General features: G+C 46.0%; 1 protein-coding gene across 1 annotated transcript; it reads right to left on the bottom strand.

Annotated features, from left to right (window-relative positions):
- Window positions 1-603: 603 nt before the first annotated feature.
- On the bottom strand, window positions 604-12,061 carry ttll4 (tubulin tyrosine ligase-like family, member 4). The gene is made up of 21 exons (XM_034561500.1): window positions 11,923-12,061; window positions 9,736-10,850; window positions 8,788-9,211; window positions 7,978-8,113; window positions 7,790-7,866; window positions 7,598-7,661; window positions 5,925-6,043; window positions 5,495-5,605; window positions 5,138-5,214; window positions 4,836-5,030; window positions 4,509-4,591; window positions 4,292-4,420; window positions 3,979-4,101; window positions 3,757-3,855; window positions 3,327-3,461; window positions 3,111-3,248; window positions 2,894-2,987; window positions 2,588-2,798; window positions 2,433-2,500; window positions 2,251-2,321; window positions 604-1,873 (listed from the first exon to the last, which is right to left on the bottom strand). Exons 2-21 carry the CDS (start codon window positions 10,276-10,278, stop codon window positions 1,684-1,686), a joined length of 3,087 nt encoding a protein of 1,028 aa, XP_034417391.1. The 5' UTR covers window positions 10,279-10,850; window positions 11,923-12,061; the 3' UTR covers window positions 604-1,683.
- Window positions 12,062-14,847: the final 2,786 nt, after the last annotated feature.

Raw genomic sequence — 14,847 nt, 5'->3', positions numbered from 1 at the left:
GTCATCGACAATTACAAGTAATTACTGCGTCAAATCAAAAAGTCGTACAGAAATAACAACGCACCGTGGGAATCGCTGTAAATAGATACCACGCAGAGCACAACTCACCTAAACTTACACTCTGATATTAAACCGCATTAAAGTAAAATAACACAGATATAAATAGCTCAAATAGTCCTGACATTCACCACACTTCTCTGACTGCATGTAGGATTTCAAACGGGTTAACGTGTAAAACAATAGTTAAAAGAACGGGTTAACTTGCAGGTTTCGTGAACATTTGCTTTTGATTAAACAATAATGCAGATCGATTATATTCAAGTAATGAGATACACGATTATTCAAGGAGGGGTGACACGCTTTCGAAGGAAATCAAAAGGTATGGTGACGTAGTGAGATACCAAATAATATGTATACATTTTTTTATATATATATATATATATAAAAAATTTTTTTAAAAGGACACCCTTATTTAGAAAATGAAAAAAATATATATATATACACACCTTTTTATATCACCCAGAAAAAGATCCCAATCGCGAGATTGTACCACAAATTACTTTTATTTTGAAATTCAAAACAGCCCTATACATTTTTTTTTTATTTTTTTTTTTTTACAATTGCCAGGTTAGTAAAAAATATGATCATCTCCACTGACTTTGAACATTTCCTTTATGTTAAAAAAAAACCCCTAACAACTTCAAACATTGTTATTTAACTCAGTAAAGTATAATATGTACTCTGAGAAGCAGCGTGACGGCGGTGCGTTCAAGTGGAATCGGACAACATAACCAAGTTATCGCCCGTTATAGATGTTGGCTTTTAGATCAAAAAGTGCGCCCCCTAAAACCCTTCAAGTCGTGTCCTCACAGCAGATATACACACGTCACAAATCTTCACCCTCAAACACAGCAAACACTGAATCCTAACTCAACTCTCACGGTTAATGTGTTCAAGACGTACGTTAGGCTCGCGTTAATGACACACTTTGGATTTGGCATCTCACGAGAAATATTCTATATAATTCTATTCACTAGAAAAAAACAAAAAGCCCTTTTTTAAAAGTCTAATTGTTTAGTTTTTTTTTTTTTTTAAACTGAAAGTTAAATGACCGATCTTTTGTCTCGTGACGTCTTTTAGTAAACGGCCTTCCGGTGTCATTGGTTATCAGTTAAGAGTCTCTGTGGTAGCGCTGGCAGAAAGCTAACGCTAACGCTAAAGCTAACGCTAAAGCTAACGCTAAACGCGATGGACCGACACACGTGTAGGCGGATGAGATCCCGAGGGTTTCATATCAAATTTAAAATAAATAAAAATTGGCACAGCCGCTCATGTTCTGGCGTGGTGAGTGTTGCAGGTTGCCGTTGACGACGAAGTACCGCCCACGAGTTCGTCGGGGAGCCAAACACTTACACATTCGCTGCCTCCTCGTACTTTATCGGCCGACTGCGTTTAACGTTGCCTCGTTGTTAAAGTTTTTGATTTAAGCACTAAAAAAGACAAAACAGTCAATTTTCTGACCCCCAAAAAGACCCTTTAGTAGTCACTGTTCATGCCTCCTTCTGATAGCTCAACACAATTCTGTTTAAAACCCCCCAAAATCCACTGTAACAACAACGTGAAGTCCTAGACCCTGAGCTCTGTGTGTCGGTTCTGGGTGCCGTGAGCAAACCCGAGGGAGTGTCAGAGGGAAGCGAACTGCTGGGGCAGCAGGCTCAGGGCGAGGCCGGGCTGAGGGCTCGCACGGGCGCTGCTGGTCCCACTGGACCCGGGACTCGGAGACGTGGGCGAGCTGGAGACCGAGGCCGTCTCCGTGTCCGAACCCTCGTCGGAGTCGTCGGGATGGGAGCGGTGCTGGTGGGTGACCACCACCCTGAGGGGGGGGCAGGAGAGATGATCCGGTTACTACATCTGATATGGTGTTTAAAGACGTTTTAACATTTAACCCTCACCTCAAAAAGGAAAGTTGAACATAATCCTTTAATCGTGTTCTATTCATTTCGACAAAATCGTACAGATAGGACATTTATTATGCTTGTAACTAAATAATATACATGATAATATAATAAGTTCTGTACTGAATCAGCACTGAATATTCTATTCTCTGTATCAATTAGGGATGAGAAAGCAAAATCAGTGAAATCTGGACACCTGACTTTTATTTTCATGTGTGTGTGTGTGTGTGTGTGTGTGTGTGTGTGTGTGTGTGTGTGTGTGTGTGTGTGTGTGTGTGTGTGTGTGTGTGTGTACCTTGATCTGGAGGGACCAACGAGGTTTTCTTTGTGGGGCTCAAAACTTGAGATGTAGCTACTCTTGGACCACTAGAGAGAAAAAACAACAAAAACAGAACATATATAAAATAATTGTGAAAAAAAAAAGAAGAAGTTTATTCAGAAAGATAATGAGAACTCTTTTTTCCCACGTTTCCTCACCGTGTGAAGAGGGTCACTGGTCCCCAGATGGACTCCTTTCTCACAGAGAGACGTCAGCAGACCGATACCTGCACGGAGACACGCAGCATCCAGAACACCTGGATTAACTCTCCAATAACTTAATTAACTCACTTCTGGAACACGGCGCCGCGTACCTTTGGCCCTGCTGCCGCAGTACTTCTGCTCCCACTGGTCCAGCAGGACGTTGAGGTATCTCGGACACTCGAAGAAGCGAAGGTAGCGGGACGACGCCGGCGACGGGAAGATGCGCTCGAACTGTCCGAGGCGAGTCAGCTCGTCCTCGCTCTCCGCCAGCACGCGGACGTCCTCCGGGGTCAAGACGTCCAGCGCCGTGGAGAGGAAGTCCTGACGAGAGACGGGAAGGAGGGACACAACATTTTAATTAATTTAAATTAATTTACCGCGGATCAAAACCTTAATTGGGGGTTGTGTTCCTTTACCTGGTCGGCGTAGCGCCGGGCGAGGTAAAAGGCCCGTTTGACCTTCTCATCAGCAGACACTGGCTTGGTCCTCTCCCTGGTCCCCACACACAGACTACACACACACACACACACACACGTTGAATTATGTAGAAAGTCGTTCCTAAATCGTGACCAGAATTCGGTCTTTTCCCTCTAAAGTCACAGCAGCCCACGAGGTGCAGTACCGCCTCCCTACCTGCTGGTGGAGCTGGAAGCGCTACTGCAGGGAGCGACCACGTCTTCTTTTTCGGGAATACGGAAGCCCGCCAGGTTCAGGAGGTCTCTGATCATCTGACCTTTAACCGCAACATCCAGCGCCGTGTTGGAATGGAGGCTGGACAACGAACGCAACAATCACAAAAAGAAACCTGGATGTTCTTTTATGTGTGTGTGTGTGTGTGTGTGGCGTTACCTTGGCGATATGTTGACCTCCAGGATCCAGGGTTTGAGCTTCTCGTCCAGCATGATGTCGAAGCCGAACAGCTCGTGGCAGCTGTAGGGCGCCCGGACGTGCATCTTCAGCAGGCTGTTCACGTACGGTTCTGACCTGAGAACAGTTATATAAAGCGCTATATAAATTCAATGTATTATTATTATTATTATAAAGTTAACAGACGTAAATAAATACGACATTCAGCATTACAAAGCAAAAGGAAACTCGATGCATTATTTAATATATTTAATTGTGTTGCTTTTATTTCTGCTATATTAGAGATTGTGAAGCCCCTTTGTTCGACTTCTTAAAAAGAAAATATTTAAAAATATATATTTGTTCAATAAATACATTTGGATTGTATTCACCGAAGCTCCCAAAAATTATAACAAATGAAAAGAAAACGTACCCGATGATGGTTTTGATCACGATGTCTTTAATCTTCTCCCAGATCAGAGTGGTGTTGACTCCCTTTGAACCAAGAAACTGCCACAGAGACTTCAACGTCCTGAAAACACCCACACACACACACACACACACACACACAGTTGGTTGGAGTTCTGGAACACGTGCACACATTAAAATGGTGGCAAAGATGTCACCCCCCCCCCCAAAAAATAAACATCCAAACCATTTGTGCCCCTGGCAGGCCTTGTCGTCGCTGTTGGTCTGGTACTCAGAGTTCTTCTTGTTGACGCTGTAGTTGGTCAGGTGCATGAACTTGTTGCCCAGAGTCTTCATGGAAGATGAATACCTGAAGAAGAGAGTTACATCGAATCGTGCGCTGACACTCTTATGCAAAGTCTCGCCGATCGGCCAAAAAGGATTTATAGATCTATAGATTCATACGGATCCCCGTTACTTTTGACCCTGACACCCCATTGATGCTTCTATTTTTTTTATTTTACATGAACTGCTCTCCAGAATGTCGGGGAAAAACTGACTTGCAGCTGGCGAAGCGAACCAGCCCGTCGGAGAAGATGTAGATCCTGAGCGGGTCGTAGCAGGTCACGTAGACGTAGATCCGCAGGTCGAACTTGTTGCCGCTGATGAGGTAGGGCTTGTGGAGGTACCTGAAGGACAAACGGGGGGGGGGGGAGATGTTTAAGCCTCGTGGCTAACGTCAGCTTCTACAGAGTTTCTGTGTTCTGGTCCACTCACTTCTGGACCAGCAGCGGTCTCTTGCGGGGCATCTGGCCCCATTTGTGGATGACCTGGATACCGATTCCTCTGGCTGACGCGGGCTGTCGACGACAACAACAACAACAAAAAACACCTTTTAAAAAGGAAATAAAGCCGATCATCGCCGGACAGAACTAAACTATTAATTCAGCAACTGAAACCCAAAAGACTAAATGAAATATTGATAATTAACCCTGAATAAAAAAGGCAGAAATCTGACTTATACGTGATGTTAATGTTTCCCCATATCTCTAGAGGCTGATTGGGCTCAGTCCCAAAAAGGAGCACGACACCAGCAGAACCCACCGGTTTGATGATCCATTTCTGCCGGGAGCCCCCGTCCTCCCAGGCCTTGCGGAGCAGCTTGATGTCCTGAGGCAGGACGAAGGTGCGCGGGAAGAAGCCGAACTCCCGTTTGCCGAAGCAGAGCTGCATCTTGGACAGGTTCCTCCACAGCCGGTCCTTCCTGCCGATCTGGAATGTTCCCGGGAAGTGGTTCAACTGGGACGGAGGCAAGGAAGACGCGTAATGGAACGCAGCAGAGTTAAAGTGCGGTTCCCTATCGTCAATGTGTTCATTTAATCTTCCTTTCGAGGGGCGTCGCTCACCTTCTGGTGCTCTCCGAGGGCCTTGAAGCAAGGAGACTTCATGTGGTGTCCCCAGCAGCCCAACCAGTCGTGGCTTTCTGCGTGAACAAACAGAGTCTTTGTCTCAGCGGTGTAATGAAGTTAAAAAGGGAGTAAATAACGCTGCAGGATGAACAGAAGCCTCTTCGTGTCCAAGACAAGATCAGCAACCAGACGACTACCGGCCTCAAGTGGAGAGGAACACCCGCTGATCTTCAGGTAGACCTCAAGAGACTGGGACACAGATGAAGACCGACGAGTCCTGACCTCTTAATCGGTGTTGGACGTTCAAACACCGTTCACCAGGTGTTTGGGTGGATTCATGGCGCACCGACTTACTCTTGGTGACTTTGAAGTGCGACCTGCCGATGGTGTGCTTGACGATGTTCGGGGTGACGGTGCTGATCTTCCACCTGAGGAGTCGTCTCTGGTCCGCTGGCAGCAGCTCCACTGAGGAGCGCACACGGCACAAAAAGTTTAGTTTAGCGCATCTACTAAAAAAAATAAATAATAATAATAATAATAATAATAATAATAATAATAATACACATGTTGGCATCATCAACTTTTTCAAAAGAAGTAAAATGGGAACGTTTTCCCCCCCATTTACTGAACTTTTACAACATTATTCTACAACAGAGATGCATGAACCCCCTCGTTTTATTTTGGAATTGTTTAAAATATATTTTCTCTCCAGTTTTCCCCGTCAACGCGGCCCACAGAGGAACCCACAGGCCTCAAACAACAGATTTTAAAAAAGGGAGCCGACCTTTCTCATCGGCGGTGCTGAAGTAGAGCGTTGGAGCGATGGAGGCGAACAAGCTGGGAACCAACGCCGGCCTCTCCTCTCGCTCGTCTTCGGCCCCCAAAGACATCGTCTCCTCGACGCTGGAGGGGAAAAGAGAGGAGGCAGAAAATTAATTCATGTGGACGTCCAAATAAATGCGTCCTTCCTCCCTCAGCTGTTATATATATATATATATATATATATATATATATATATATATATATATATATATATATATATATATATATATATATATTTTTAAAAAGGGGAATTGGCAAATCTGGTTAAAACTAAAACACTTTGAAGCATTTGTCGCCATCAACCGAGCGGCCCGGTTTGTGACGCGAGTCGAGCGGAGAGAGTTCATGAAACCTTTTGACCCCCCGAGAGGGCGAATCCCCCCCCCCCCCCCCCCCGGAAGTTACGCCTAAAAATTAATCTTCCCACGAACCGTAATAAAACATTTGGCCGGCGGAGAGAGCCAAAAACATAATAAAAAATAAAACAACACTGAAGCAGGAGACGAGAGCGACAGTGACGCGTTTCTGCCTCAAAAAAAGAAGAACAAAAAAAAAAATCCTTCACGTGCGATGAACACAAAATGACAAATAAATAAATAAATAAACTGAAACAAGACTCACATGACAGTCATATAGGAAGAACGCAAAGGTGGGACCGCCGCTGGCTGGAGGAACAGATGTTATCCCGCTGCAGCTGGACGAGGCTAACTTAACACCGTATGAGACACGAAGGAGCTACAGCCTTCAGGAAGGGGTGTGTGTGTGTGTGTGTATGTAAATGAACACAAACAAATCAGCTGGTTGGAGAGAGGGGAGTGGGGGGGGGGGGGGGGGGGGGGGGGTTACAATAGCGGCCCCTATCCAGGCTGTTTTAACAGAGAACCAGCTCCGAGTCTTTGGTGGGGAGTTCTGTTCACAGCGGGGGAAACAATGCGACGCACAAAGCGGCCGAGCTTTCCACCGCGCTCTGCTGCTTTCAGGCCTCCTCTAACAAATACCACGTGAGAGAGAGAGAGAGAGAGAGACCACAGGGTCTGATGAATCCAGTTACTCCGTGTTAGCAGATCAATTAGAAACCGGGTGGGGGGGGGGGGTTTGGGATGCCGGGGCGGTCCGAGGAAGACGATTCGGACATTTTTTTTTAATTTTTTTTTTTAAAGACGCTCAAGATGTGGAGAAATAAATGTTTGAGGGCTGTTAGATGAAGTCGTTTTTTAGGGTACACGACATAAGGAGCATAAAGAAAGAAAAAATAAACCTTATTTGATCTGCAAACCAGTTATTTTTTACAGTCAGAGTGAAAGGAGCAGGGGGGTGGGGGTCTTTTGTGTGTGCGTGTGTGTGTGTGTGTGTGTGTGTGTGTGTGTGTGTGTGTGTGTGTGTCCCCTGAGGTATTCACCAATGAACTTGTCGACCTGCTGGTGCTCAATGGTTCCTATTGAATTTTTTGGGCAAACATTCTGGTACAGTATTATTTTTGCTGCGTCTTAAATTTGACGTGAAGAATTTTGACGTTTCCGTTTGTTGAAACGGTGATAAATTGCAATAAAAATATTTCGTTCCTTTAAAAACTAAATAATAGTGATAAATAATCGAGCAGTGTGTGTGTGTGTGTGTGTATAAAGTGCATCTTACCCAGAAAGGGGCGTGATGGAGGCTGTGGATGACGAGCCGTTGATGGACGAACAGTCGGAATCATCTGAAGAACAGAAATCTGTGTTTTTTACGACATAAATAGAGCAAAAACTGCTGCGCAAAGGCAGCATAAGTACTACTAGAGTGTGTAATCACAGTGTGTGTGTGTGTGTGTGTGTGTGTGTGTCTCACCGTCATCACTACATGCATTTTCCAGCTCACCGGGCAGCTCCTCCTCAACTCCGTCCACCTGCAGGACACAATCTTGGCTGGAAGAAGAAGAAAAAAGAAGAAGAAATAACACAATATATTTATAACGAGATCGAGAATGTAAAGTGTGTGTGTGTGTGTGTGTGTTGAAGCAATTAGCTGTCGCTCACCCAGACAGCCGGGTCTCTCCAACCAGGCCGTCCTCTGTCGGCGACGGTGAGGAAGAGACCGGAGACGACGAGGAGGCCGGCGGTCCCTGGCTGGTTAGGTAGATGGCGGAGATCTGAGAGGTCACGGAGGTCACGGCTCCGAGGGGAAGAGAAAACAGTCACACATCCACTCGCATCTTTCTGCCTGGCGCGTAAATGACGTTTCACGGTAAAAAAAAATTAATGAGTAAACTCCTCGTTGAACTGGAGTTTTCTTATTTTATTGCTTAAGAAAATATAAGAAGATTAAATCGTGAGCTTTTTTTTCTTCTCCTAAACATTAAATATTTATTACCAAATGATGAAAATAAATATCCTAAATAGTGGTTTGATCGTACTAGTAAACAGAGGAAGAAAATAACTTTTCAGGGACTTTGAAATAAATTAAGCGTTCGCGCTGCAAGAAAGAAAAAACTCATGTTGCCTTTCTGCAAAAAACACACACACACACACACACACACACACACACACACACACACACACACACACACACACACACACACACACACACACACACACACACACACACACACACACACACACACACACACACACACACACACACACACACACACACACACACACACACACACACACACACACACACACACACACACACACACACACACACACACACACACACTATGGCTGCTTTGACCTCTGACCTCAGTCAGTTTTACTAGAACTCCCTGTACTGTATTTGTGCATATTTAATCACCGTGTCCCGGGGTTTACCGTAGTTTTCACGGTGAACCAAATGATTCTGATTACCTGTGACGGCACCCTGCGGTGTGGCACTGACGTTGGCACTGAGCAAAGTTGGCGTGGGGACATTTGGAGATGGACTGGCGTCTGGGAGACTGATTCCTCTGCACGCGGACGCCGCGGTGCTTCCCGGTGGACGCCGACTTCCCGGGTCCGGGGATGCCGAGGTTCGGGCGTGGCCGTTTGTCGTCGCCGGGGGAACCCCTCTTCCCACCGGCGGGTTGTTTGGAGCGGTCGTCGTTGTGCGACCGTCGCGTTCCCGGCTGCATTTCGGCGCTTTGGCTGATTGGCTCCTCCTTGTTGCCGTCGTCGTTGTGCTTCTTCTAGTCTCGTCGGAGGAGTCCTTTCTCGATGCCGCCCCCTGGTGGTCGCAGACGGTAAGGCACAGAGGAGGCACCGATGGCGAGGAGGAACGGTCTGCAGCTTCGGGCTGAGAAGGAGGAGGAGGTAAGTCAACCAAACGCAAAGGAACTCCGGCATTGCCAGGCCTGGTGTTTGTTAATTTTAAAAGAATTGTGGTGAAGATTCCTGTTAACCGGCTCATTTAATAATAATAATAATAATAATAATAATGTCTCTGGTGACACTACTTACCTCAAGGCTAGTTTGGCATTTCTCGATACCTACGTCACAAACACCCATACCCGAAACATGGCCGATCTATCAGTCGAGCTCCGTATGAAACATTCAATTTCCCCACTGGAGTAATTGTGACAAAAACATATTCTTTTTACGACACAGCCGCTGATATACCCGGTGGCCCAAATAGTTCTACTGGAGCTCCAAAAAAAACCTCGAACGCAAACGACGTCCCGCCTGTCCAACATTATTATGGTAATTCGGTACAACTCCATGTTAAAAGAGCTGAAAATACAAACTATCCTCTTTTTTTTCTTTGCCGATGCGTCTTCAACAATCGTTCTTCTTTTTACCTCCTGAAGCATCAATACCCACCATCGACTTGTTGGTTTGCCCGTCGATGATGATGATCGGGTCCCGGTGGCAAACAGAAGAAAGAAGCGGCGCGCCCCCTGTGGTCGCCGGACGTCCGCTCGTCGCCACGCCGCTTCCCGGTTGCGGCGTGCGTCGCTGCTGGACATTAAACCCAACGGGACGTTTCTTCTTCGGGGTGGAAGAAGGGGCACGGGGTTCTGTGAGGCGGCCGCCGGCCGGCTTCGGCACCCGGTGCGGGTTTGGAGTCCCGTTGAGCTGCCGTGGCGAGTTTGGAGACCCGTCTGGCACTGCGGTGAATTGGCTGTGGGCGTTGGTTAACGCAGCCGTCTTCGGCCGCCTCGAGGGGGAAGCGGACGAGACGACAGGTTTGGCTCGGTCCTTTCTCCCGGCCGGCTCGAGAGACGTCTGACCGAAAGGCACTTTCATGGCCACGACCGTCTCGGCGGCGTGCGTGCCGACACAGATCGCAGCGGGGGGACTATCGGCGTTGCAGCGAGCCCGGAGCTTGGCCCCGTCCCAGGGGGAGGACTGGTTGGTGGGCATGGCAAACCGCTCAACGAGGCCTGTGGGTATCTCCGAAGGGCAAACGCGGAGATCAATAGGCAGTATAGCAGTAACAGTCACGGCTGAGGTGGAGGAAGGTTCTCTTCCCTAAACGAACCCCCCTCCCCCAACCCCCCGCCACACTGCTCCTCCTGGCAGCTCACCTCTGGTTCTTCTGAAGGAATGACCTTTTTGTAAAAACGTCAGCTAGCTCCAGTGGAATAAAGTGGAATATTTGCCGTTGGTCACTACAGATAGATTACCAGTTCTTGAGAAGTCCCGACTGACAGTAAACATAACTGCCGCCACAGATGCAGTGACAGCGGTACGCGGGGGGGGGGCGGCGAGCCTTCACACGAGGCTCGGACCGACAGGCACGGTAAGGTGAGGCAAAGCGATTCCCACTCGAGCCAGAAACGGAGTTTCCTCTTTCCTCTTCAACTGGGCGTGGGAATGTGGGGCTTCAGGACGAGACCCGGCTCACGCCGAGGTGTCGGGTCGCGGAGGGGATCGGAGTTCTCATACTTTCCTCGGTTGATCCGCGGGAGGAAATGAAACGGCAACTTTCACCGCTGCAAAGAAGAGAAGCAGAGTCAGTACGAGAGAATGTAGTCCGACGGGAGACCAGGAAGTATTCCCGCTGTGTGGAAAGAAAGTCACAAAAATATTTACAGTACAGAAAACAATGCTGCACTGGAAAAGATGACCACTTCAAAGATATGTGGAGGGGGGGGGGGGGGAACGAATGCCAGATGATTTTGCTTGTAATAAGTAACAAAAAAATAAAATAAATATATATATATATTTATTTAGGCCTTTCAAAATATAAAGATATCTTGAAGACTCTATTTTTTTTGTTATATTGCACTAGTATTAGGAAGCGTTGTGTCACAATAAGCTTCACTTAACAAGATGCAATGTCTAAAAACAAGTGCCTACGTCTCGCTGTAATGTTAGTGGTTGAATGATTACCTCTTACTGGAAGAGTTACGAGACATTTTGACTAGTAATTTGACCAAAAATACCAAGAATTTGAGATTCTACAGGTTGAAATTCTGATATCCCTAGAAAACAAATATTAATTCAACAAACCACTGATTAAGCCAGTGCAGAAAATACAAAATAAACTGACTAATTACATTTATATGCTTTGTACATTTAATTTGAGAGGCCGCCCCTCTTTTGATGAATGGCCACTGAGTTAAACTAGAAAAGGTTGGTGGTGTGATGCTTTTCAATTTAGTTTAACTTTGCGACACAAACTCACACTTTACAGTATTGAGTGACATTAATAAGACGCTACAGTTTCACGTGTGTGTGCGCGCGCATCCGTGACGCGCCGCAAACCGCTTAGATAACTTAAAAAGTTGACTAATAAGTCTGCTGTAATTAATTAACCAATCAAATAACAACGTCAACCTCTTACGCGAAACCGGCACACACGTCTTTAGGTTATAAAACGACGGACTCGTTAGCTTCACGACAGTTTACGTCCATTTCTGTCCACCACTGCGCCGTCGCCCAGACAGCGTTAGCTTAGCAACAACGACCAACTGCCATTGGGTGTTTTTAAAGACTCCCCCCACCCCCCAAACAACAAAACCCACACGTGTTATCGGTTTATTAAAATATATTCATACGTACTTCGCCACGTGTGATGTGACTAGCATGTCGTCCCGCTGGTCGGTCGCGGTTTAGAGGTTCTAGCGTTGAAGTAACGCTAGCTAGCTAAAAAAATAAAAAATCCAAGTGGAGTGAAACGTCACGACCAAAGATCGTCTAATGGGACGAGAGTAACTCTCCGCCTCACTTCCTGGTTCGTTTCTGACTCTGAGCTCCCTCCGCTGGTCGACTGCAACAAATAAAATGTTTTATATATATATATATATATATATATATATATATATATATATATATATATATATATATATATATAGTTAAATAGCTACACAATAACACCGGGAACAGAATAATTATATACAATATTAATATTAATAAAAATACTAAATGAATACCGAATGATATATTGTGTGCGTTTTGTATTTTAAATTGTTTATTTTACATATTGGGAATGGTTTATTTGTGACGTCTTGTATTTTGATGTACACAGGCAGTACTTGTATCACTTGCGTTCACCAATTGCTGCTTTCATAATGACATTAAGCCACTATATATAAACAAATAAAACAAAAAAAAGAGATAATAATCCCCAAACTACATGATTAAAAACAAGTGAGGTGTGGTTTTCCTGCAGTGTAATTGGTTTCCTTTCATTCCGTGTCCCACAATCCACCACGGTGCACGTTTGCACGGGACTCGTGTTGTGCTTTCACCTCACGTGAGAATTGCAAACATTTTATATGGAAATGTTCACTTTGTTGTAGTCAAAAAAAGGTGCACCGCAAGCTGCTTCTGTTAGTGCATGAGCCTCATGTCCTTGCTGAGGACCAGACAGGCGTGTACTACACAAAGCTCACCGCTAGAGGGCGCACTGGAGGGAACACCTCTGTCATCCTCCTGCCCTCGCGTCCTCTCCTCCCTTCTCTCTCCACTGGTTTTCCTCACTTTTTCCTCTTCTTGTGTCCCATTTCTGAATCTTCTCCTCTATTGGCCTTCTCTGCCCCTCACTTTCATCCTTTCCTTTTTCCCTCTTCCCCTCTTCCTCTGGGCCTCTCTTTTCCTCTCTTCCCTCCTCTTCTCTTTTCCTTCCTATTTCCTATTTCTTTCCTCCCTTTCATCCATCTCTTGCTTTTCCTCTCATCCTTTACCCACTTTGCAATTACCCACTTTGCAATTTCCTTTCCTTTCCACTCTCTATTCCTCCCTCTGTTTCCTCTCCTTGCCGTCTTTTCTTTCTTTCATCCTTTTCCATCCACTTTACTTTTCTCTTTGTTACCCGCCAACATCCTATTGTCTCTCATTTACACTCTACCAAGTCTACCTAAGGGTACAAATCAAGTAACCTAACCTAACTGGGAGGAAGTGTTTCCTTTCCTCTATCCGCTCCCTCTTTTCTTTCCTATCGCACCTTCTCACCCCTCTGCTCCTCTCTTGTTTCTCTATTCTTTTCAGTTTCCTATCCTGTCATCTCTCATGTTTTATTATTGTTTCACTTTTAATATCCTCCTTTCTTCTTTCATGCCGGTCCATCTCTCTTTTTAACCCTCTCTCTTCTTCCTCCTTCATTTCCTCATACCAGTCCTCATCTACTTCCCATCATTCTCCCACTCATCCTTTACTCCTTTTTGGACTCTTCTCCTTTCATATCTTCCCCTTTATCCCACTGGCATGTCAGAGCTTGCAGAGAGAGAGAGAGAGAGAGAGAGAGAGAGAGAGAGAGACTAAGCAGTGAGTGGGTTGAGCTGCAGGACTATACTTCTGCCAGAGCTGCAGGACGTTCCAGTCTCAAGAGCCACTGGGAGCAAAGAGTCTGCAGGACCAGCTGGTCGTCCCAGAAGAAAGAGGAGAAGAAGCAGGAGAAACCAGTCTGACTCCAGGAGGATCTGACACCTTCCAGACCGACGTAGAGCCTGAAGAAGAAGAAGAAGAAGAAGAAGAAGAAGTCAAAACACAAGAACAATCCAAAAAGTCTGAATTGGCATTTTGAATATATTGAACCATCTGCAAAGAAAAGAAAGAATAAAGAAGAATAAAGAAGAGGAAAGGAAGGAAAAGGGTTTCCGTGTCAGAAGAACCACGAGAGGATGTTGCCGTCTGTGACGCGGAGAGAAGAAGAAGAAGATAACATATGAAGAAGAATAACACAAGTCGTGCTCTTTGTTCTTTCTTTTTAAAATCCATAAAGTAAAAAGTAGAAGAAAGTGAAGTTTCCCTGTCCTCCCATTTAAGGATCCAAGATGGTGTAGAGCAACATTTGTGTGAAACTCTCTGAAGAAAAAGAAAAACGGAATATCATCAACCTGTCAGCTGAAAACACATTTCCCCTTTTTTTTTTTAAATTGGAGATTTTTTATTTTTTTTAAAATAAATTATTCTGAACACAGAGGGAAGATAACTGAAATAATCTGAATTTGCAGCTTTGTGATAAAGATAAAGCAGAAAAAGTTGGAGGACCAACTAAATAAAGTCAAAAGAAGCTCCAGAAAGAGAATAAAAAAGGAATAAAAGGGGAAAAGAGTAACGCAGAAAACAGAGGAAAAAGAGAAGAAAAAGGAATAATCAAGGGTGGAAAAGAGAAACGAGCACAAATCAAAAAGAATACAACAATATAAAGATCACAATCCACCAGGGAGGAGGTGCAGAAGCAAAGCCTCCGCGATGAGGCTCCTGGTGCTCCTCGCGGCCCCGCTCTCCGTCCTCGTCCTCCACGTCTCGGCGGTGGCCCCGGCGGCCGGCGGCGGCGTGGCCCCGGGCCGGCTGGAGCGCTGGGTCCGCTCGGGCCTCCAGTCGCTGCACCGGGACCAGCTGGACCGGTGCCTCCGCAGGTCCTCGCTCTCCGAGGCCGAGTGCCGGCGGCTCGCACACCTGCCGCCGTCCGCCGTGGCCGTCTACGTGTCGGAGCCGCCGCCGCCTCGCAGCGCTGCAGGTACGGAGGCCAGTGAGGGTCAA

This window comes from Cyclopterus lumpus, chromosome 21, assembly GCF_009769545.1.
Source record: "Cyclopterus lumpus isolate fCycLum1 chromosome 21, fCycLum1.pri, whole genome shotgun sequence".
Lineage (NCBI taxonomy): Eukaryota > Metazoa > Chordata > Actinopteri > Perciformes > Cyclopteridae > Cyclopterus > Cyclopterus lumpus.
Note: the sequence above shows the minus strand (reverse complement) of the source record. Positions and strands in the feature narration are given on the sequence as shown.

What these genes read in the sequence shown, in the direction of transcription:
- ttll4 (XM_034561500.1), bottom strand. Translation starts at nt 10,278, where the DNA reads ATGCCCACCAACCAGTCCTCCCCCTGGGACGGGGCCAAGCTCCGGGCT. An exon ending in AGACCGCTGCTGGTCCAGAA is followed by an intron (nt 4,421 to 4,508) that starts GTGAGTGGACCA and finishes TTTGTCCTTCAG; the next exon opens with GTACCTCCACAAGCCCTACC. An exon ending in CTGCGGCAGCAGGGCCAAAG is followed by an intron (nt 2,501 to 2,587) that starts GTACGCGGCGCC and finishes GTCTCCGTGCAG; the next exon opens with GTATCGGTCTGCTGACGTCT.